This window comes from Malaya genurostris, chromosome 2 (genome assembly GCF_030247185.1).
Source record: "Malaya genurostris strain Urasoe2022 chromosome 2, Malgen_1.1, whole genome shotgun sequence".
In the NCBI taxonomy this organism is placed as follows: domain Eukaryota; kingdom Metazoa; phylum Arthropoda; class Insecta; order Diptera; family Culicidae; genus Malaya; species Malaya genurostris.
Genome location: NC_080571.1, coordinates 128,938,832 through 128,954,724, shown reverse-complemented (window position 1 = coordinate 128,954,724; position 15,893 = coordinate 128,938,832). Strand labels below are relative to the sequence as shown.

The 15,893-nt window shown below is 36.5% G+C and overlaps 1 protein-coding gene across 1 annotated transcript; it reads left to right on the top strand.

The window, feature by feature from the left end:
- The first annotated feature begins 2,033 nt into the window (after positions 1 to 2,033).
- Positions 2,034 to 15,142, top strand: LOC131427616 (uncharacterized). Its single transcript, XM_058590983.1, has 2 exons — positions 2,034 to 2,275; positions 2,343 to 15,142. Exons 1-2 carry the CDS (start codon positions 2,240 to 2,242, stop codon positions 2,718 to 2,720), a joined length of 414 nt encoding a protein of 137 aa, XP_058446966.1. The 5' UTR covers positions 2,034 to 2,239; the 3' UTR covers positions 2,721 to 15,142.
- The last annotated feature ends 751 nt before the right edge of the window (positions 15,143 to 15,893 follow it).

Here is a 15,893-nt window from a genome sequence, read left to right as displayed (position 1 = left end):
GATCGAATGATCTTCACCATTGTCAAATTAACTATAACTCCGTTTTTCGAAAGAACCAGAAGTGAAATGTTAAAAATACCATGGCACTAGTTGAAACAATAAGTACATTATAAAAATATGTACTATCGTGGTTATGCTAAACATTCCAACTGTAGTAGTTATTCATAGGATATACAGTTCAACATTACTATTCTAGAGCCAAAACCATTCATAGTAAAAGTGAACTTGCATATTGTTAATATCATCTCATTTTATTGTGTGCTGAAAGTCACTATACTCGTATGGTTAAATTAGTCTCCCATGTAGTAGCTGTTATCATATTATTTTTCTGAGTGTAGACAAAGAGTTGACCTGCATCCAAGCCTGCATCAGACCCTGCCAGCTTGGAGCGAAATCCATCTTCAGTTTAGCAACGCCATCGTACGGTATCACATTCAACATATCATGTCAATTGTATAGGTGCGCAGTGCTGCTAATTTGGCGCGCACGAATTTGATATTTCCTTCCTCTACTTCTATGTACGAGATTCGATGAGGGCACCATGCTCACAAAAAAGGATGTTGCCAATGATTTGTTCGGGAAATGTGAGAGCTGGATATCTTGTTAATATGATGTCTTTGCCTGCATTGAGCAGTTGAAAAAAGAAAGAAAAAACAGAAAAGAAACAAATACTACGTTGACAGCTTCTTATTTCAAAATAATGCTTTTCCAAATCTCGGTTAAACTTTTCTAATCCCATTATAATCCAGCGAGATCCCTGCTAAACCTTTTAACTCCCGGTAAAACTTGTTTGAGTTCAGACAAATTTCAGAGTGATTTGCCCCTTGATTATTGCCCTTCATACATACTAATTATGGAAAATGTTATTGCCAATAACAGTGCTTTCTCACTACCAAACATACACATATTTCAATCTCATTTAACTCGTCTCAAGATCCGTTTTTTGTATGTACATGTGGGATTGACAAGCATCAAATGAAGTCGAATAAAAAAAAGAAGGAAGAGAGAAATAAACAAGATACATACGGCGAGATAGTGACGCAATTTCGCCTGAACAATTTTGACAACTGCCGGAATGCAGCCATCTTCTGACGGTTGAAAAAATTCCTCACAGGCGGGTTGGAAAGAGCTAACCCACTTGCACGCGGCGGGTTGATTTCCCCCCAGACGGCTAGCTATGTCAGCCAGCCAACAATGCAACAATCGTTTCCGGCAGAGAATCTCGCCTAGCGGTTATTAACGGATCTTTTTCTGTCGCATTCTTGCCATACAAGATTGGCAGAACCGTTTTGAATTGGTTCTACATTTTTAGCGTCTTGGTTCTATTTTTTTTAAATATAAAGTATTTCTTTTTGTTTCCATTATAGAGGCTTTAACATTAATGTTGTCATTCACCTCTTCGGGCCAGAAAAACTTTCTGATTCTATGTGCGGGGTTGGGAATCGAACCCAGGCGGGTTGCGTGAAAGGCATCGACTTACCCATCACGCTATACCCGTCCCCCGGTAATAAAAAGTACATATGAAAGGCAGTTATTGCCCTTCATATAGACTAATTATGAAAAATGTTATTGTCAATAACATTGCTTTCTCACTACCAAACATACCCATAATTTAATCTTATTTACCTCGTCTCAAGATTCATTTCTTGTATGTACATGTGTAATTGACGAATATCAAATGAAGTCGAATAAAAAAAAGAAGGTGGAGGAAAATAAACAAGACACGTACGGAGAAATAATGACGCAATTACGAGATTATGTACGAGATTCGATGAGGGCACCATGCTCACAAAAAAGGATGTTGCCAATGATTTGTTCGGGAAATGTGAGAGCTGGATATCTTGTTAATATGATGTCTTTGGACAATTTTGACAGCAGCCGGAATGCAGCCAGCATTCTGACGGTTGCCAGAATTGCTCACAAGCGGGAATAATTGAAAATATTTAAACAACTCAAAATTAAGTAAGAAGTCAAACAATAGGTAGTTTATATTTTCCGTGTAGATTTATTTTTTTATTGGTTATTGGTGTTAATAACAAATAGTTTAAAAGATCATCTTAACTACTATATCGTTTAATTGAGCCTGTATAAAAGTAAAAAAAGCAACAGAACTCAATTACCATATCGATGCCTCATAAACTCAATTCCTGCATTCGTTTGTAAAATAAAATAAAAAATACTTTTAATGGTATTCTTTTTGAATTGACATTTTTGTATATTAGTCATTTGACTTTAAAAAATGATATCTGACGCATTATGCGATTTGGAAAAATGTGTAAGTATACTGTTATAGATTCATATATATTATAATATGGGTAACGATAATACGAGACCTCTTTAAGGTTGACACGGCTGGGACACAATTGGATTCGCTGGCTCACAAAATAACTGATGTCGAAAAAAATTTGGATGGAAATGACATGGATGGTCTCGAAAGTGGTATGATGGAATTGCTGGAATCAGTAACCGAGGTGAAAAATGAATATCAAAATCTTCGAAAGGATCTTCAGGAAGTGCAACAATTACAAAAAGAAATGACATATTCGCTAAGGTATCAATTACGTACAATGACGCAGACATTTCACATTTTAAAAAAGAAAATTGAGGCGAATAATCTGAATATAACATCACTTCCTCCTCCACCCACAACATCAACAAAGCAGAATACTTCAGAAAGCATGGAGAGTTCAATAACAACGCTAAGCCAAACTACGAATTAATCTTTGTTGATGTTTATCCTTCATTATTTAGCTTTATCATGCGAATTTTTATTATAAACCTTGGGTTAGTTTTCCAAAGTATGAATTGAATTGATAATAATGCTGCCAAAAGTGACATGGCTAGGCCAAATAGTTTGTAGTAATTTTTTTTATCGTTCACTGTTTCGGTGTAAAATATTGATTTTAACATTATGGTGGTACCGTTAAGAGCCGGTTGCTAAATTTCATCTACTATGAGCAAACCATTTTCTTATAAAGATTCTTTCTAACTAGATCGCTTGTTGTTAATTGATTGAGTAGTATTCATTTATCGTAATTAAATTTATAACAGCCTCAAATCGCATGAATGCAATAAATAATGTATTTGAACACAAAAGTATATTATAAAACACAAGGGTGAAAAATCGTAAAGTTGAAAAATAGATATCAAAGATCATTAAAAAGGTCACATAATTCCGATTTGACTACAAATCCATTCAAGCTATGTCTGTTGAAGGTCAAGCGCAAACCACATAACTTTCATCATAACTTGTGGATAATATTTGTCAATTATTTAACAAATACATGTAGATACAATCAAATGCGAATGAATCTCATCTATTTAGTGTGATGAATGCTATCTTCACATATATAAAAATAGTAGTAACGTTCTACACAGTTTGAATGTATATATAAAACAAAGTCTTGGCATTACATTCCTTTCGTGAAATTTGTACTTTCTGTTTCAACAGATTTCGCAGCCGATTCAAAGCCTACAGAATCATTGCATGACTAGTACTACGATCCTACTGTCACGAAGAATCCTTCCAGGTGTTGGCTGGAACATAAGATAACTGACTTGTAAGACCAGTGCCCTATGCATTGAACTGCCAACAAATGCGATAATTCTTGATTACGTTCGTATCGACCATACGACGAACGGATACTTTCGAACGAGTACGAAAAAACCATTCTTGTTTTAACTCGAATGAATTCGAACAAGACCCGCCACAAAATATTTAAATATCAGTAAACTTCTTCAAACAAATGCTAAGCCATGATTAAATCACTCCAATTCTTTCGATTAACCAGAGAAACGCTAGAATGTATGCCGAAACGATTTCGAGCGATTTCGAAGTCCTATTCTCGTTTACAGACGAATAAACGAAATGCCGTGATTTGGATTTGTCAGGTTAGTGTTGCGAATCAACCGTTCGAACACATTGGAAACAGTTCAATCAATTTCTTTTCGAATGTAGTACTTTATTTTATATGAAATGCATGATTTTACCAATGTAATAAAAAAGTAGACTATCGAAAACATGACAAAATTGCAAGAAAAATGCAACAAATTTTTTGCAGATACAACTGATCGGACTGCTATTTTCAATACTTGTTTTTTCACTTTGCACGGACGCAAAGTCGGGCTGGTTTGAACGCTTGTTTGTGTTCGCTCCTGGGCTTCTGTCACTTCTATGTATGAAATTCAAGTAAATGGTGTTACTATTTTTGAAACTGCTGCTTGAAATATACTTTGCGATGTCATTAAAATTGCTTCTAATCACAGTAGGGCATATTAAAATTAGTTTGAAATTGATTTGCAATTCTCACACATCTCATATACATCCAAACTAAAATTTCAAGTATCTATTGTTGCTGTTTAGTGTCTTTTCCATGCACATGAGTTACTGCACAGGTTCAAGAAGAGAAGAAATTTCTCAGCATAGCGCTGAGATTTGATTTTCTCTGTCACGTTTGGCTCTGTGAGAACTTGTTTCATATATAAAATAAACCTAGATTGTAATAGTACTGTAGTTGAGCAACCCGTGACACCAAAAGCGCCGTCTGGTGTAGAATGGGTGCGTAAATGCTCCTAAAATGCATGTACAAAGTTTGCGCAGGGAACAACCATGTGAGGCGTATTTCCTGAGTATTGCTATATTAACTTTGTCTTGTCCACTTTAGTTTATCAGTAACGACCACTTGCTCATTTAAAAGTTAATTCAACTTTGTTATGAATATATACCAAATTCGTTACTGATACTTTTTGCAAGTATTAGGCAACTAGTAGTCGATTCTGAGATGATTATGATTTCCATTGGTTTAGTTTTTAATAAAAATACACTGAAAAAATCAATATAGACAAGCAAGTTTTTTTTCAATTTTTTCTCTTTAAAAGTGTTTAACTTGAGATTTCGACGATAAGTAGGGAACATTGCCTATGTAGAAATAAAATTTCATCGAAATCAAAGATTTTTTTTGTAGGAGTAGGAGTCGATCAAAAATATTTTAAATATTTTTATTCAAAAATTTGACTAACTTGCTAAAAATCACTCTTACAGCATTTTTTTGTGACATTTGTCATTCTTAGATTGTAGTAATTTGAAATTGGTAAAACAAGTTTGACCTTTTTTAAAAGACAGTCTAGATAATTTTTGGAAAAAAAAACAAAGTATGCCAAGTGGTTTTTTGTAACAAAGTCAGAAAGTTGCAATAAACGCCCTTATTCTGAATAACCACGCATTGATTTTTCGATCGAATGTGGTTCGATCGAATCATAGCTACCTTTGATTTTGCTAGCGTTATGGGGAATACAAATGAAATACGAGGGAAAAAACGATACGACGTTATTCACAATAAGGGCGAAAATCTGAGAGGATGCTGCCAGCATTTTTTCGAGTTGGCGCGAAATTCGTCTTTAAGAGACGTAACCAATAAAACGCGTTTTTTACTGATCAATTTAATCAGAGATGGGTAAATCGATTTTAACGAATTTAAAGCTTGCTTCAGATAGAATTGGAACAAAGACAATTACCTGTATTTTATTTATTTATTATTAAATTCAAGATCTTTTTTTATACAAATGTAGCGTTTCTTCATATTTTTAAGAAAAAAATACGGATAAAATTATTCGTCACGGTTTCGAAGGAATTCTCGAATTTAACACGAATGTAGCACGGCTCATTAGGCGGCGCACACCTTCTTCGTTCATCGTTTTAGCTATCTTATTCCACCAGGTCGTCATCTGATTGATGTCTTTGGCAACCTTTCCCTTTGCCTTGAGTCTCCTCTTCATGATTGTCCAGTATTTCTCAATAGGGCGGAACTGGGGGCAGTTGGGTGGGTTGAGGTTTTTCGGAGCAAACTGAACCCCTTTCTCTGCATACCATTCTTGAACGACTTTTCTGTAATGACAGCTTGCCAAATCTGACCAAAACATTACGGGATGGTCGTGGGATCGAATGAACGGCAAAATTCGTTTTTGGAGATACACTTTTTGGTATAGTTCCGATGTCATTGTCTTATTTGTAACGAAAACTTTCGTTTTTTTGCCACAGCAGCAAATGCCCTACCAAATCATAAATTTTCTTGCAAATTTGTCGGCAAAAACAAATTTAAATTTGGATGGAACATCCCCCCGAGCCGTTGCCAAGTAAAATTTTTGACCTGGGATTTGCTCGAAGTCAGCCTGACATAGGTTCAATCGTCCATCAGAAGACACCCGTCAAACTTGGTCAGCACCTGGTCATATAGTTTCCGAGCACGAATTTTGACCACACTATTCTGTTTTACCTTATGATCAAAAAAGAACCGGAATTTTCATTTTAAAATTCCCGCGCTTGTCCAATCGGTAAACTTTTATTCTCTCAACATTGGTAACACTTTTATACACATTCTGTCAAATTTTGACGCATATCGTACGATTAGTTTTTGTTTGGCGTTTGGCGGGATCTCATCATGATCCAAGCTTGTATGACCACCTTTGAAGCGTTTATACCACTCGTATGCCTCCTAGACACGATTCACCAAAGGCCTTTTCTATCATTTTCAACGTTTCGGAACACTTAAATCAATTTGCAACACAAAATTTGATGCACGCACGTTGTTCTAAATTTTCATCCATTATAAAAATCGCCACACGAAAATTTTTAAACTTCTTTGTATAGACGCAAAACAAAAACTAATCGTACGATATGCGTCAAAATTTAACAGAATGTGTATAAAAGTGTTACCAACGTTGAGAGAATAAAAGTTTACCGATTGGACAAGCGCGGGAATTTTAAAATGAAAATTCCGGTTCTTTTTTTATCATAAGGTACGGTCCGATTTGGCTGTTTGCTAGCTCGATACGACTTGATTCCTTCCCGGAGTCGAGTTCTCCTCAAGGTACTATGGGCAGCACCGAATTTTCTGGCCAAATCTCGGACCGACAAATTAGGATTCCTCTTAATCGTCTTCAAAATCTTACCACGCAGTCTCCGGTCGACAGTTTCACCGACGACACGACCTGCCACTCGACTATCAAAACTGTATCGAAAATTTAACTATCCCTCAGTAACTGGTAATGTCAAAACAAATTTGCTTGAAAAAATGTTGGAACTGGCAACACAAGTTGGTAAGTTATTGATTTTGAAAAACAGTTAACAGTAGCCTTGGTAACTACATATGGAATGTAAACAAAAACAAGAGATTCTCACTTGCAATGAAACTGAGTGTAGTTGGCCGCTGGCAGGTATTAAATTTATTCTTTCAGAGAGTTTTGAGTAATTTTTTTTTAATTTGTATCTTTTTATAGCCAGTCAGATACCTCTAGCTTCGGCTATCAGCTCGATGTTTCTTTCCATAATCTAATTACGTGTCACAATATCAACATCGTCAGCGAAGCCAAAGAGCTGTACGTACTTTCGGAAGATCGTGTTGATCCGCGCTCTTCGAAGCAATATTGAACAAGACACAAAAGAATCCAAAACCTTGCCGTAGCCCTCTCTGAGACTTGAAACGACTCGAGAGCGTCCCAGATATTTGGACGTAGCAAATTACTCTATCCATCGTTGCTTCGACCAATCACGTCAAATTATACGGAAATCCGCATTCGTGCATAATCTGCCATAGCGATTGTATCGTATGTCGCTTTGAAGTCAATGGCGCGTTGTATTCTCGAAACTTCTGGAATACTTGTCTCATAACGAATATGTAATTCGTAGTGGCGTACCGTACCGGCAACGAATATTATTGACTAACAAAAATTTGATTTCGGTTGTTTAAGGCAATAAAAAATTCTCGTGTGTTATCTTCAGAGGGAATATATTCATCTAACTAAGCATTTATCACTTTCATAATGTTCCCAGAATTACATTCCTCGTTTAAAGTTTTGCTCGAGCTTCCTGGTTTAAAGTTTTGCTCGAGCTTCCTGGTTAACTAGTCCACCAAGCCGATTGAATGTAGACTTTTTGATAGCTCCAGGTGACCACAGTGTTTCTATAAACTTGGTGGACATATCAGCATTGTTTAATATTGTCAAAAATTTTGAACGTGCCTGTTCAACGTCACTAGTTTGTAATTGCCCTTGCTGGACTGAACTTTGAAGTGCCGATTGGGCTAGATCTATGTAACCGGTAACCAGATTTCAGAGGTGATTTCAAAGCATTTATGAAGTCTGTTCCAAGCAACTAGCAGCGTTATTAACAATAGCACACACTCCGTCTAGTGATTGCATTCTATTCGAACGTCGAATGCACTTCCGAATAATGAAAAATTGTAAAATATTTTTAATAATGAAATGTGGAATTATTCCATAACTATTTCAAACTGTTTGTTTATTTATTCTGGTGCTCCTTGGTAACTTGTTCATAGCAACTGAAACAGTGTTGCTCGAATAGTTAGTTTTTGTCATTTTCAAGGGGTCGCTATATTTATGATAACTAATGGTTAATCGCTCACGAACACTTTTTATTCCGATTTTTCTTCGGAGTGTCTGGTCGTGTCGTCGGTTTCACTCCGACGATTGGCTTGAGTCTTTCGAATCGTCGTCAATGTTTCCTTATACCGTTTGATAACGCGCCATACGGTATTTCTGGACAATTTAAGCTGTTTAGCTAGCCTAGATGCAGATCACAATGGATTTTCCAAATAACTGTGCACAATTGTTTTCCTTCTTTCGGCTTCCATGTTGATTGTTTACAAAGTACAGTCGATTTGCGGAATGTCAAAAATCATACGCGAAGCTGACAAAATTCCCGACACGTGGCGCCAAGAACTTCCGAATCCGTCCACCAGGAGCGCCACAATATGAGCAAAAGTTTCTTCCAATTTTAAATGAAGCAAGCTTTAGGCTCGTTTTAGAACTAAGGAGTGTATCGAAAAGTAGTTAGCAACATTGATTATTGAATAAAAAAGCGAAAAAAAAAACATATTTTGACATCAGTTTTCCGAAATATTGTAGAAAAATTACATTTTTATGCATTTCATATATTATATTGAAGAAAATCCTAGTTTCTGTGAAACCCTCGCCTTTTGGACTTGACATTCTTCATTAAATTCTGCACAGTTACTTTTGTGACTATCCTGATGCCAGCTGTCCAGTTTTTTTAACTCCTTTATTTATTTATTTATTTATCCTGCATGTTTTGGGACACTGTACCTTCCTTCCGAAAGCCGCTTGACAATTGCCCAATACCTTTCAATTGGCCGAAGATCCGGGTAGTTCGGTGGGTTGATGTCCTTTTCCGCGAACTTGCTGTACCAGGGACTTTTTCCGCACCTACTGTTTCTTGTACGTTTTCAGGGAGTTCTGAACTTTGATCCGTTGAATCATCCCGATGCTGGTGTTGAACTGCTTGGCCAAATCCCGCGTCAACGCCTATGAGTTTTTCCTGATGTACTCAACCATTTTTAAGTCCCGGCCGGGCTGGTTGGGACCCGTTTTCCTACCGGATCGGGGCAAACCCTTCATGGAAAGGGTCTTACCAAACTTCTCGATATTATTTTTGACACTTTTGACATTTTTGCAATTTCGTTGTACGTGACACCACTTTCTGAGCACCAAGTGTGCAGAATTTTCTTTCGCGTTCCCGGATCAATTCGACTCATCATTGAAACGATAAACCGTACCGAAACCAATCGATTGCGCAGCTGTTATTGGCATGTAAACAAACATGTCACAGCAAAACACGCTGCAAAATATTAAGCCATTTCAGAGTAATAACTGTTTGAATGTTGCTAACTACTTATCGATACACTCGTTACTATTGGGTCATTGATCAAGTTCGCATATCAAATAGCTGTAATTTCTGGTTCCGGGGATATAAGGGTATAAGTGAAAATATAATCGATAAAATGCGTTGTTTTTTAACGCTCAATTTTCTCAGATATTGGTTTAGAGCTATTGATTTAGTTAGAATATCAAATGGCTGTCAATTATTTTTCCGGAGATATAATGGTATAAATGACGTAACCAACAAAACGTGTTACTTCTTTGCCGTTCAATTTTCTTAGAGATACGTGAACCGGTTTCAACAAACTCAGACTTGTTTCAATGCTACTGTGTGTTCATTAAACAAGTTTGAAGTCAAATTGCTGTCACGCTTACGGTAATATCGTGGTATAAGTGACATAAACGTCAATACTCAATTTTCTTGAAAATTAATTGACTGATATCAATAATATACACACTTAGAAAATTTCGCTGAATTCGGAAATTTTTTACCGAATTTTCAACAACTGAACTTTCGGTAATCAGTTCGGTAATTAAATTGATTACCAATCGTTCGGTAATTGCTGAACTGTCAAACAACTACCGTAAACTTTAAACCAATTGGATCTAACTGATTGTTTGGTAATTTTTCGTTTGTTTGTTTTCTTTTGGATTTTCGAATTTCAAAAAACAACACAAATTCACAAAAACGAATGAAGGTAATTCCAACCTGTTGTGGCTATGGTTTTATTCCACAAAAAAGGGTCAAATGTTCCGGCTAACCGGAATTATCTATACTATTGTTCTACTGTTTTAAAAACTTTTGTACCTGTACTTCAATCCATTCGATGAACTCTTAAAGATTTTTTTCGTTCGGTAAATAAAAAGACACTTACTAAAAACTGTTTGACAGTTAGTTTCATGACAATCAGTTTTCACAGAAGTTCGGTTATTGGAAAATAATTTTACCAAAGGGACAGTATTTATTTTACCGTACTCGGCGACTATTTAGATTTACCGTATGAATTGTATATCTATTTACAATCTGAATAAATGGGTGTAAGAAATGAGCCCAAATTAGTGTCAAAAATTATCTTGATAAAAAGGTAAAAATATTTTAATGAGACTGTTTCGATAAAAGAGAAAGGCATTATCACACCACTAGCTGGATTAAGAATAGGTGTTATGAATAATTTATAAATGCATGATATAATGGCTAGTCCACTGTATTTGCGAATGTCAGAAAATTGGTAAAAAAAAGATCTTCAAGTTTCGCGAAAAGTACATTTTTAACCAATCCGGCAGCACAATGCATAACGCGCTGAGTTTGAAAGGCGGTTTTCATATGTTCGAGTTCCAGCCTGAAAGGATTCTTAGTGTCAGTAGGATCGAAGCACCAGCCATTAAAGAATTATGTACGCTATGAAGTACGCCTGCGAAATCTGTTGAAACAGAAGGTCAAATTCCACGAAAAGGAATATAATACCAATGCTTTTTTACATTTTCAGCAAAAAGTTGAAGACATCTCCGAATAGGTGTATTCAAACGAGCGTACTATTGTTGAACTTCCATTCATTTCCGACAAAATTGAGCTGGAAGAACAATGTGAGTTTTGTCGGTTACGTTACTTATACCATTATATCTTTGGAAACGGAAGTGACGACCGTTTGATCAGACTCAATATTATATTTTAAACTACCTTGCTACCGAAAGGGATTATTTCGCCGAAAACCACTAATAAACGACAAATGAGAAATAATAATGATTACTCCCATTTTGTTGAACTGCAATCGTACTTCTGAAATAATCCATAAGGACTTGAATGATTTTTTTGTCGTGAATACGACTTACTTTACTATGGGACGCTTTTTCAAAATTAGCCATATGGAAGAATGGGCAGAACTTAATCATGAATATCTCGACTTGTATTAATGGCAGCAACATAATTCTTTCACTATTTCATCAAAAATATGATCAGGAATTTAGGATAATATTTTGAACAGTATGAGATAATCATTTATTATACTCTTTGTATTTTCTCATAATAAAACATTTCAAGAATCTTCTGTGAAATTTTCAAGCCTATCGGAAAAAAAACTCGGCAAGTTATGGGTCTTTATCTTTGCTTATCTCATACTGCGAAGAGAAGATAAGTGCTCGGCACACAGGTCCAAGATTTCTGCTTCGATAGACTTAAAAACTTGACAAAACATTCTTGAAATCATTTAAGGGTTAGTAAAATTTTGTGCTAGGGCACATAACCGTTTTTATTATTTTTACGTTTCGTCTTTGACTCATCAGTGCAGAGTAGTTCAAGTTGAACTGCTTAGTGCTAAACTTGGCAGTTCAATTTGAACCGCTAAGCAGACGTGAAGTTTCTGCTACTTACAGAACACTTTTTGTTTTGCAACGGAGTGCAATGTCTTTTCTGACGTGCCGAACGAAAACGTTTTTTCGACTATTTCTGGCCGATGCAGGTTTGGTCATTCAGGGGTTAGTAAAATTTTGTGCTAGGGCACATAACCGTTTTTATTATTTTTACGTTTCGTCTTTGACTCATCAGTGCAGAGTAGTTCAAGTTGAACTGCTTAGTGCTAAACTTGGCAGTTCAATTTGAACCGCTAAGCAGACGTGAAGTTTCTGCTACTTACAGAACACTTTTTGTTTTGCAACGGAGTGCAATGTCTTTTCTGACGTGCCGAACGAAAACGTTTTTTCGACTATTTCTGGCCGATGCAGGTTTGGTCATTCAGGGGTTAGTAAAATTTTGTGCTAGGGCACATAACCGTTTTTATTATTTTTACGTTTCGTCTTTGACTCATCAGTGCGGAGCAGTTCTAATTGAACTGCTTATTGCTAAACTTGTCAGTACAATTTGAACCGCTGAGCATACGTAAAGCTTCTGCTATTTGCAGAATAGTTTTTATTTTGCAACCAAGCGCAATGTCTTTATTAACGTGCCGAACGAAAACGTGTGTTCTTACCAGTCGTGTCGATTCGCGCTCATATAATCACATTCCAAAGCAATATTGAACAAAAGAAAAGAAAGTCTATCCCCTTGCCGTAGCCCTTTTCGAGATTCGAAGGAATCCAAGAGCGTCGGACGTAACATCATTGTTGCTTTGACCAATCGCATCGGTTTATCTGGAAAACCGTTTTCGTGCATCATCTGCCATAGCTGTTCTCGATCGATTGTGTCGTGTGCCGCTTTGAAGTCAATGAATAGGTTATGCGCGGGTACTTTATATTCGCGACACTTCTGGAGTACTTGGTACGGCCCTACGAATCCCTTAGGTGATATCCTTTTGTGATAGACAACTCTCCTCCATGTTTGAGCAGCTCTTCTGGCAAATGGTCATTGCCCGCGGAGTTGTCGTTCTTCAGCTTGCCGATCTCCTCCTTTATCTCCGATAGATCAGGTGCTGGGAATCTGTCGTCGGCTGAAATATCAAGGGGAACGTGCCATTTGAGCCAATTTGTTCTGATTCTGATTCAGTGTATCAAATACGCAGTTCAACTGTTCCATTGCTTCGCAATTACCATCTTCCTGGTGGCGCTTTTTGATGTAAAACACATCTTTGTTTTCTATATTGGGGTGCAAATTAGAAATGCAATGGTAAATACAAGTAGAAATGTGGTAAGCTTTTGAACACTTACAGCTCAGTTACTTTGGTTTCTATCAGTAATATTAATTCACCAATTGATTGGAAATATTTCTACGCATTTATTTGAATGTTCATAGCCATGTATTTTCAATTATATATTAACGAGTCGTGGCTCGTGGGTTTCAAAAAATATATTTTTATTCACATTGACTCTTAACTAATTACAAACGTCTTACTTCTACGCGTACACGAACTGTACTCCTCAACTGAAATCAATTAACTGCCTCTCCTAAGCCCGATCATGGCTTTACCTGCGCTAACCTATTCTGCTGATGCACGCGTCTCATCGATATCCTGCTGATGTGGCGGTGGACTTCCGTTCTTCTTCCAGGGATCGTCGCTCGTCGTTGCTATGGTCGATCTGTCTAGTCAGCGTTTCTTGCTGTAGGCACCCGTGTGTTTCTGGTGTTGTTACTAATGAAGTTCTGTTGGGTCAGCAGTTATTATGGACGGGATCATTGTATCTCCTCCGGGGGGTGAAAAAGCATGTCCTCATGCGTCCTGATTTTGTTGATTTGCCTGTGATGAGCTTTTGGTTCGTCTTTTCTTCACGAGTTTAATAATAATTTTGTATAATAGTTTTCGGTGATAGAGGAAAGCATAAACAGAAATCGTAATGGTGAATATCATTGAGATGGAGATTCCACCGAGCAGACTCCAATTCCATAATTGACTTTTGAATTGCATCAGGTAGACGTGTTCCAATTTCTTCCTGTTGGTTATTGTCATGTTGTTTATCAATTCCAGGACGTTTTCCTCCGATTGTTGATCTATCAAAAGGTTGTGCATTGCTCCTTGTAGAATTTCCGACGTTATTGCTTTTGAATACGATGAGAAAGTTTGATTTTTATAATTAATGGAGCAATTTGTAAAAGATATCAAAATATTTTCGGTTATGTTCCGATCATCTGGACCGCAGTTTGACTGCAACAGATCATTTTTAGCATTGCTTATGAGTAGCAGATCGTCTGTTAAAAATTGTGTCTTAGTTTGAGGTGATTCTTTCGTTATGCATTTACCGCGTCGTCCTTCTATTAGGGGTTGTATACAACTGTCGGAGAACTGGTTAATGAATGTTTTTTGTTGGATGTATTCATCTGGTTTTGTCGTCAAGTATAAGGTTTTTCTCGTTTTTATCAGATAATTTGGGTGGGATTCGTACGATGTACAATAGTGTTTCATCGTTGACGGCTATTATTGGTTTTACCAAACTGAGCGCCTCATCTGGAAGCTCTGTTCTTATGCCTTGATCATCAAGGATAGATTTAACAATTGATATTTCATTCCATGAAAGAATTTTGTTGCTGGTTAACGAGATTTTGGATAGTATGACGGCGTCTGAAATGTCTTCTAAAAGTTTATTGATGATGTCTATTTTCATTATCGTGACGATGGTGTCTATCTCATTTAATACGAGTTTGTTTGCTGCTTTGTTCTCCGTCACTTCTTTAATGGCTTTTGTAACTGCTTTGAGGCGGTTTCCGAGTTGCTCATTCACTTTATACTGTTGGTTGTTACTGCTTATCAGCTCGTTCATGGTTTGGTTGATAATTCTTAGGTCCGTTGCGTCTGGACTTCCACCTATCCACTTCCATATTGTTCCGATCGATTCGAGACTTCTAACTCTGCGATTCCTAGGCATAATTTCTAAGAAATTTGAATGAAGTTCTCTAATTTTGTGTTTTGCTATTTGGCTTAAGTAATTATCAGACTTTGAATAAATTAGATTAGACAAGAGATTTATGGTACTTTCCAAATCTGTTATATTGATTGGATGTATCATATTTATAGTATCTGTTTGTATTATGCACTTTCTTTCTTTCTTTTTTTTTTTTTTTTTTTTTTTTTGATAACATCCATAATATTGAATTCCTGAAAAGATAAAAAGATAATCAATTAATTTGGGTTCCTTAGTCTTTTCAGTTTATTTTTGTTTCTCTTCACGTTTCTTGTTATCATTATGGTTCTGTCGTTGTTTTTAAGGCATTTTGTTGTTGAAAATCTTGGGTCTAGTTTTTTTCTGGTGTTCTTTTTCAAGTGAACGCTGCTTTCTTCGTTTACTACTGGTGGTTCTTCTTTAAGCTGGTTATGTTTTTTCATTTTATTGGCTGATTTATTAAGATGTTTTGAAACATTTTCGAAAATTTGGTTAGCCCTTTCTGTTATTTCGCTACGATCTGTTGAGTTTCGTTGATTAAAGATTATTTCGTTGGGTGTGTAGGTCGTAGCGGAGTGGATTGTGTCGTTATACAATGATGTAACTATTTGAACTATTGCTGGTGAACCAGTTTCTTTAAATTTATGTTTGTTTGTGTTGTAGAGTTCGATTATTGTGCTGTGTGTTTTCTCTATTTGACCGTTCGATTCTGACGATGAAGCAAATTCAATGCGGGTTCCGAAGTTTGCCAAAAAAAATTGAAACTGAACGCTTGTAAATGAAGCTTCGTGGTCGCAAATTATTTTTTGAGGAGGTTGAAACGTTCTAAAGTATTGGGATAATGCATTTTTAATGTCGGTGAGGTTGCGTGAGTTGATCTGGATTAATTGTAAATGTTT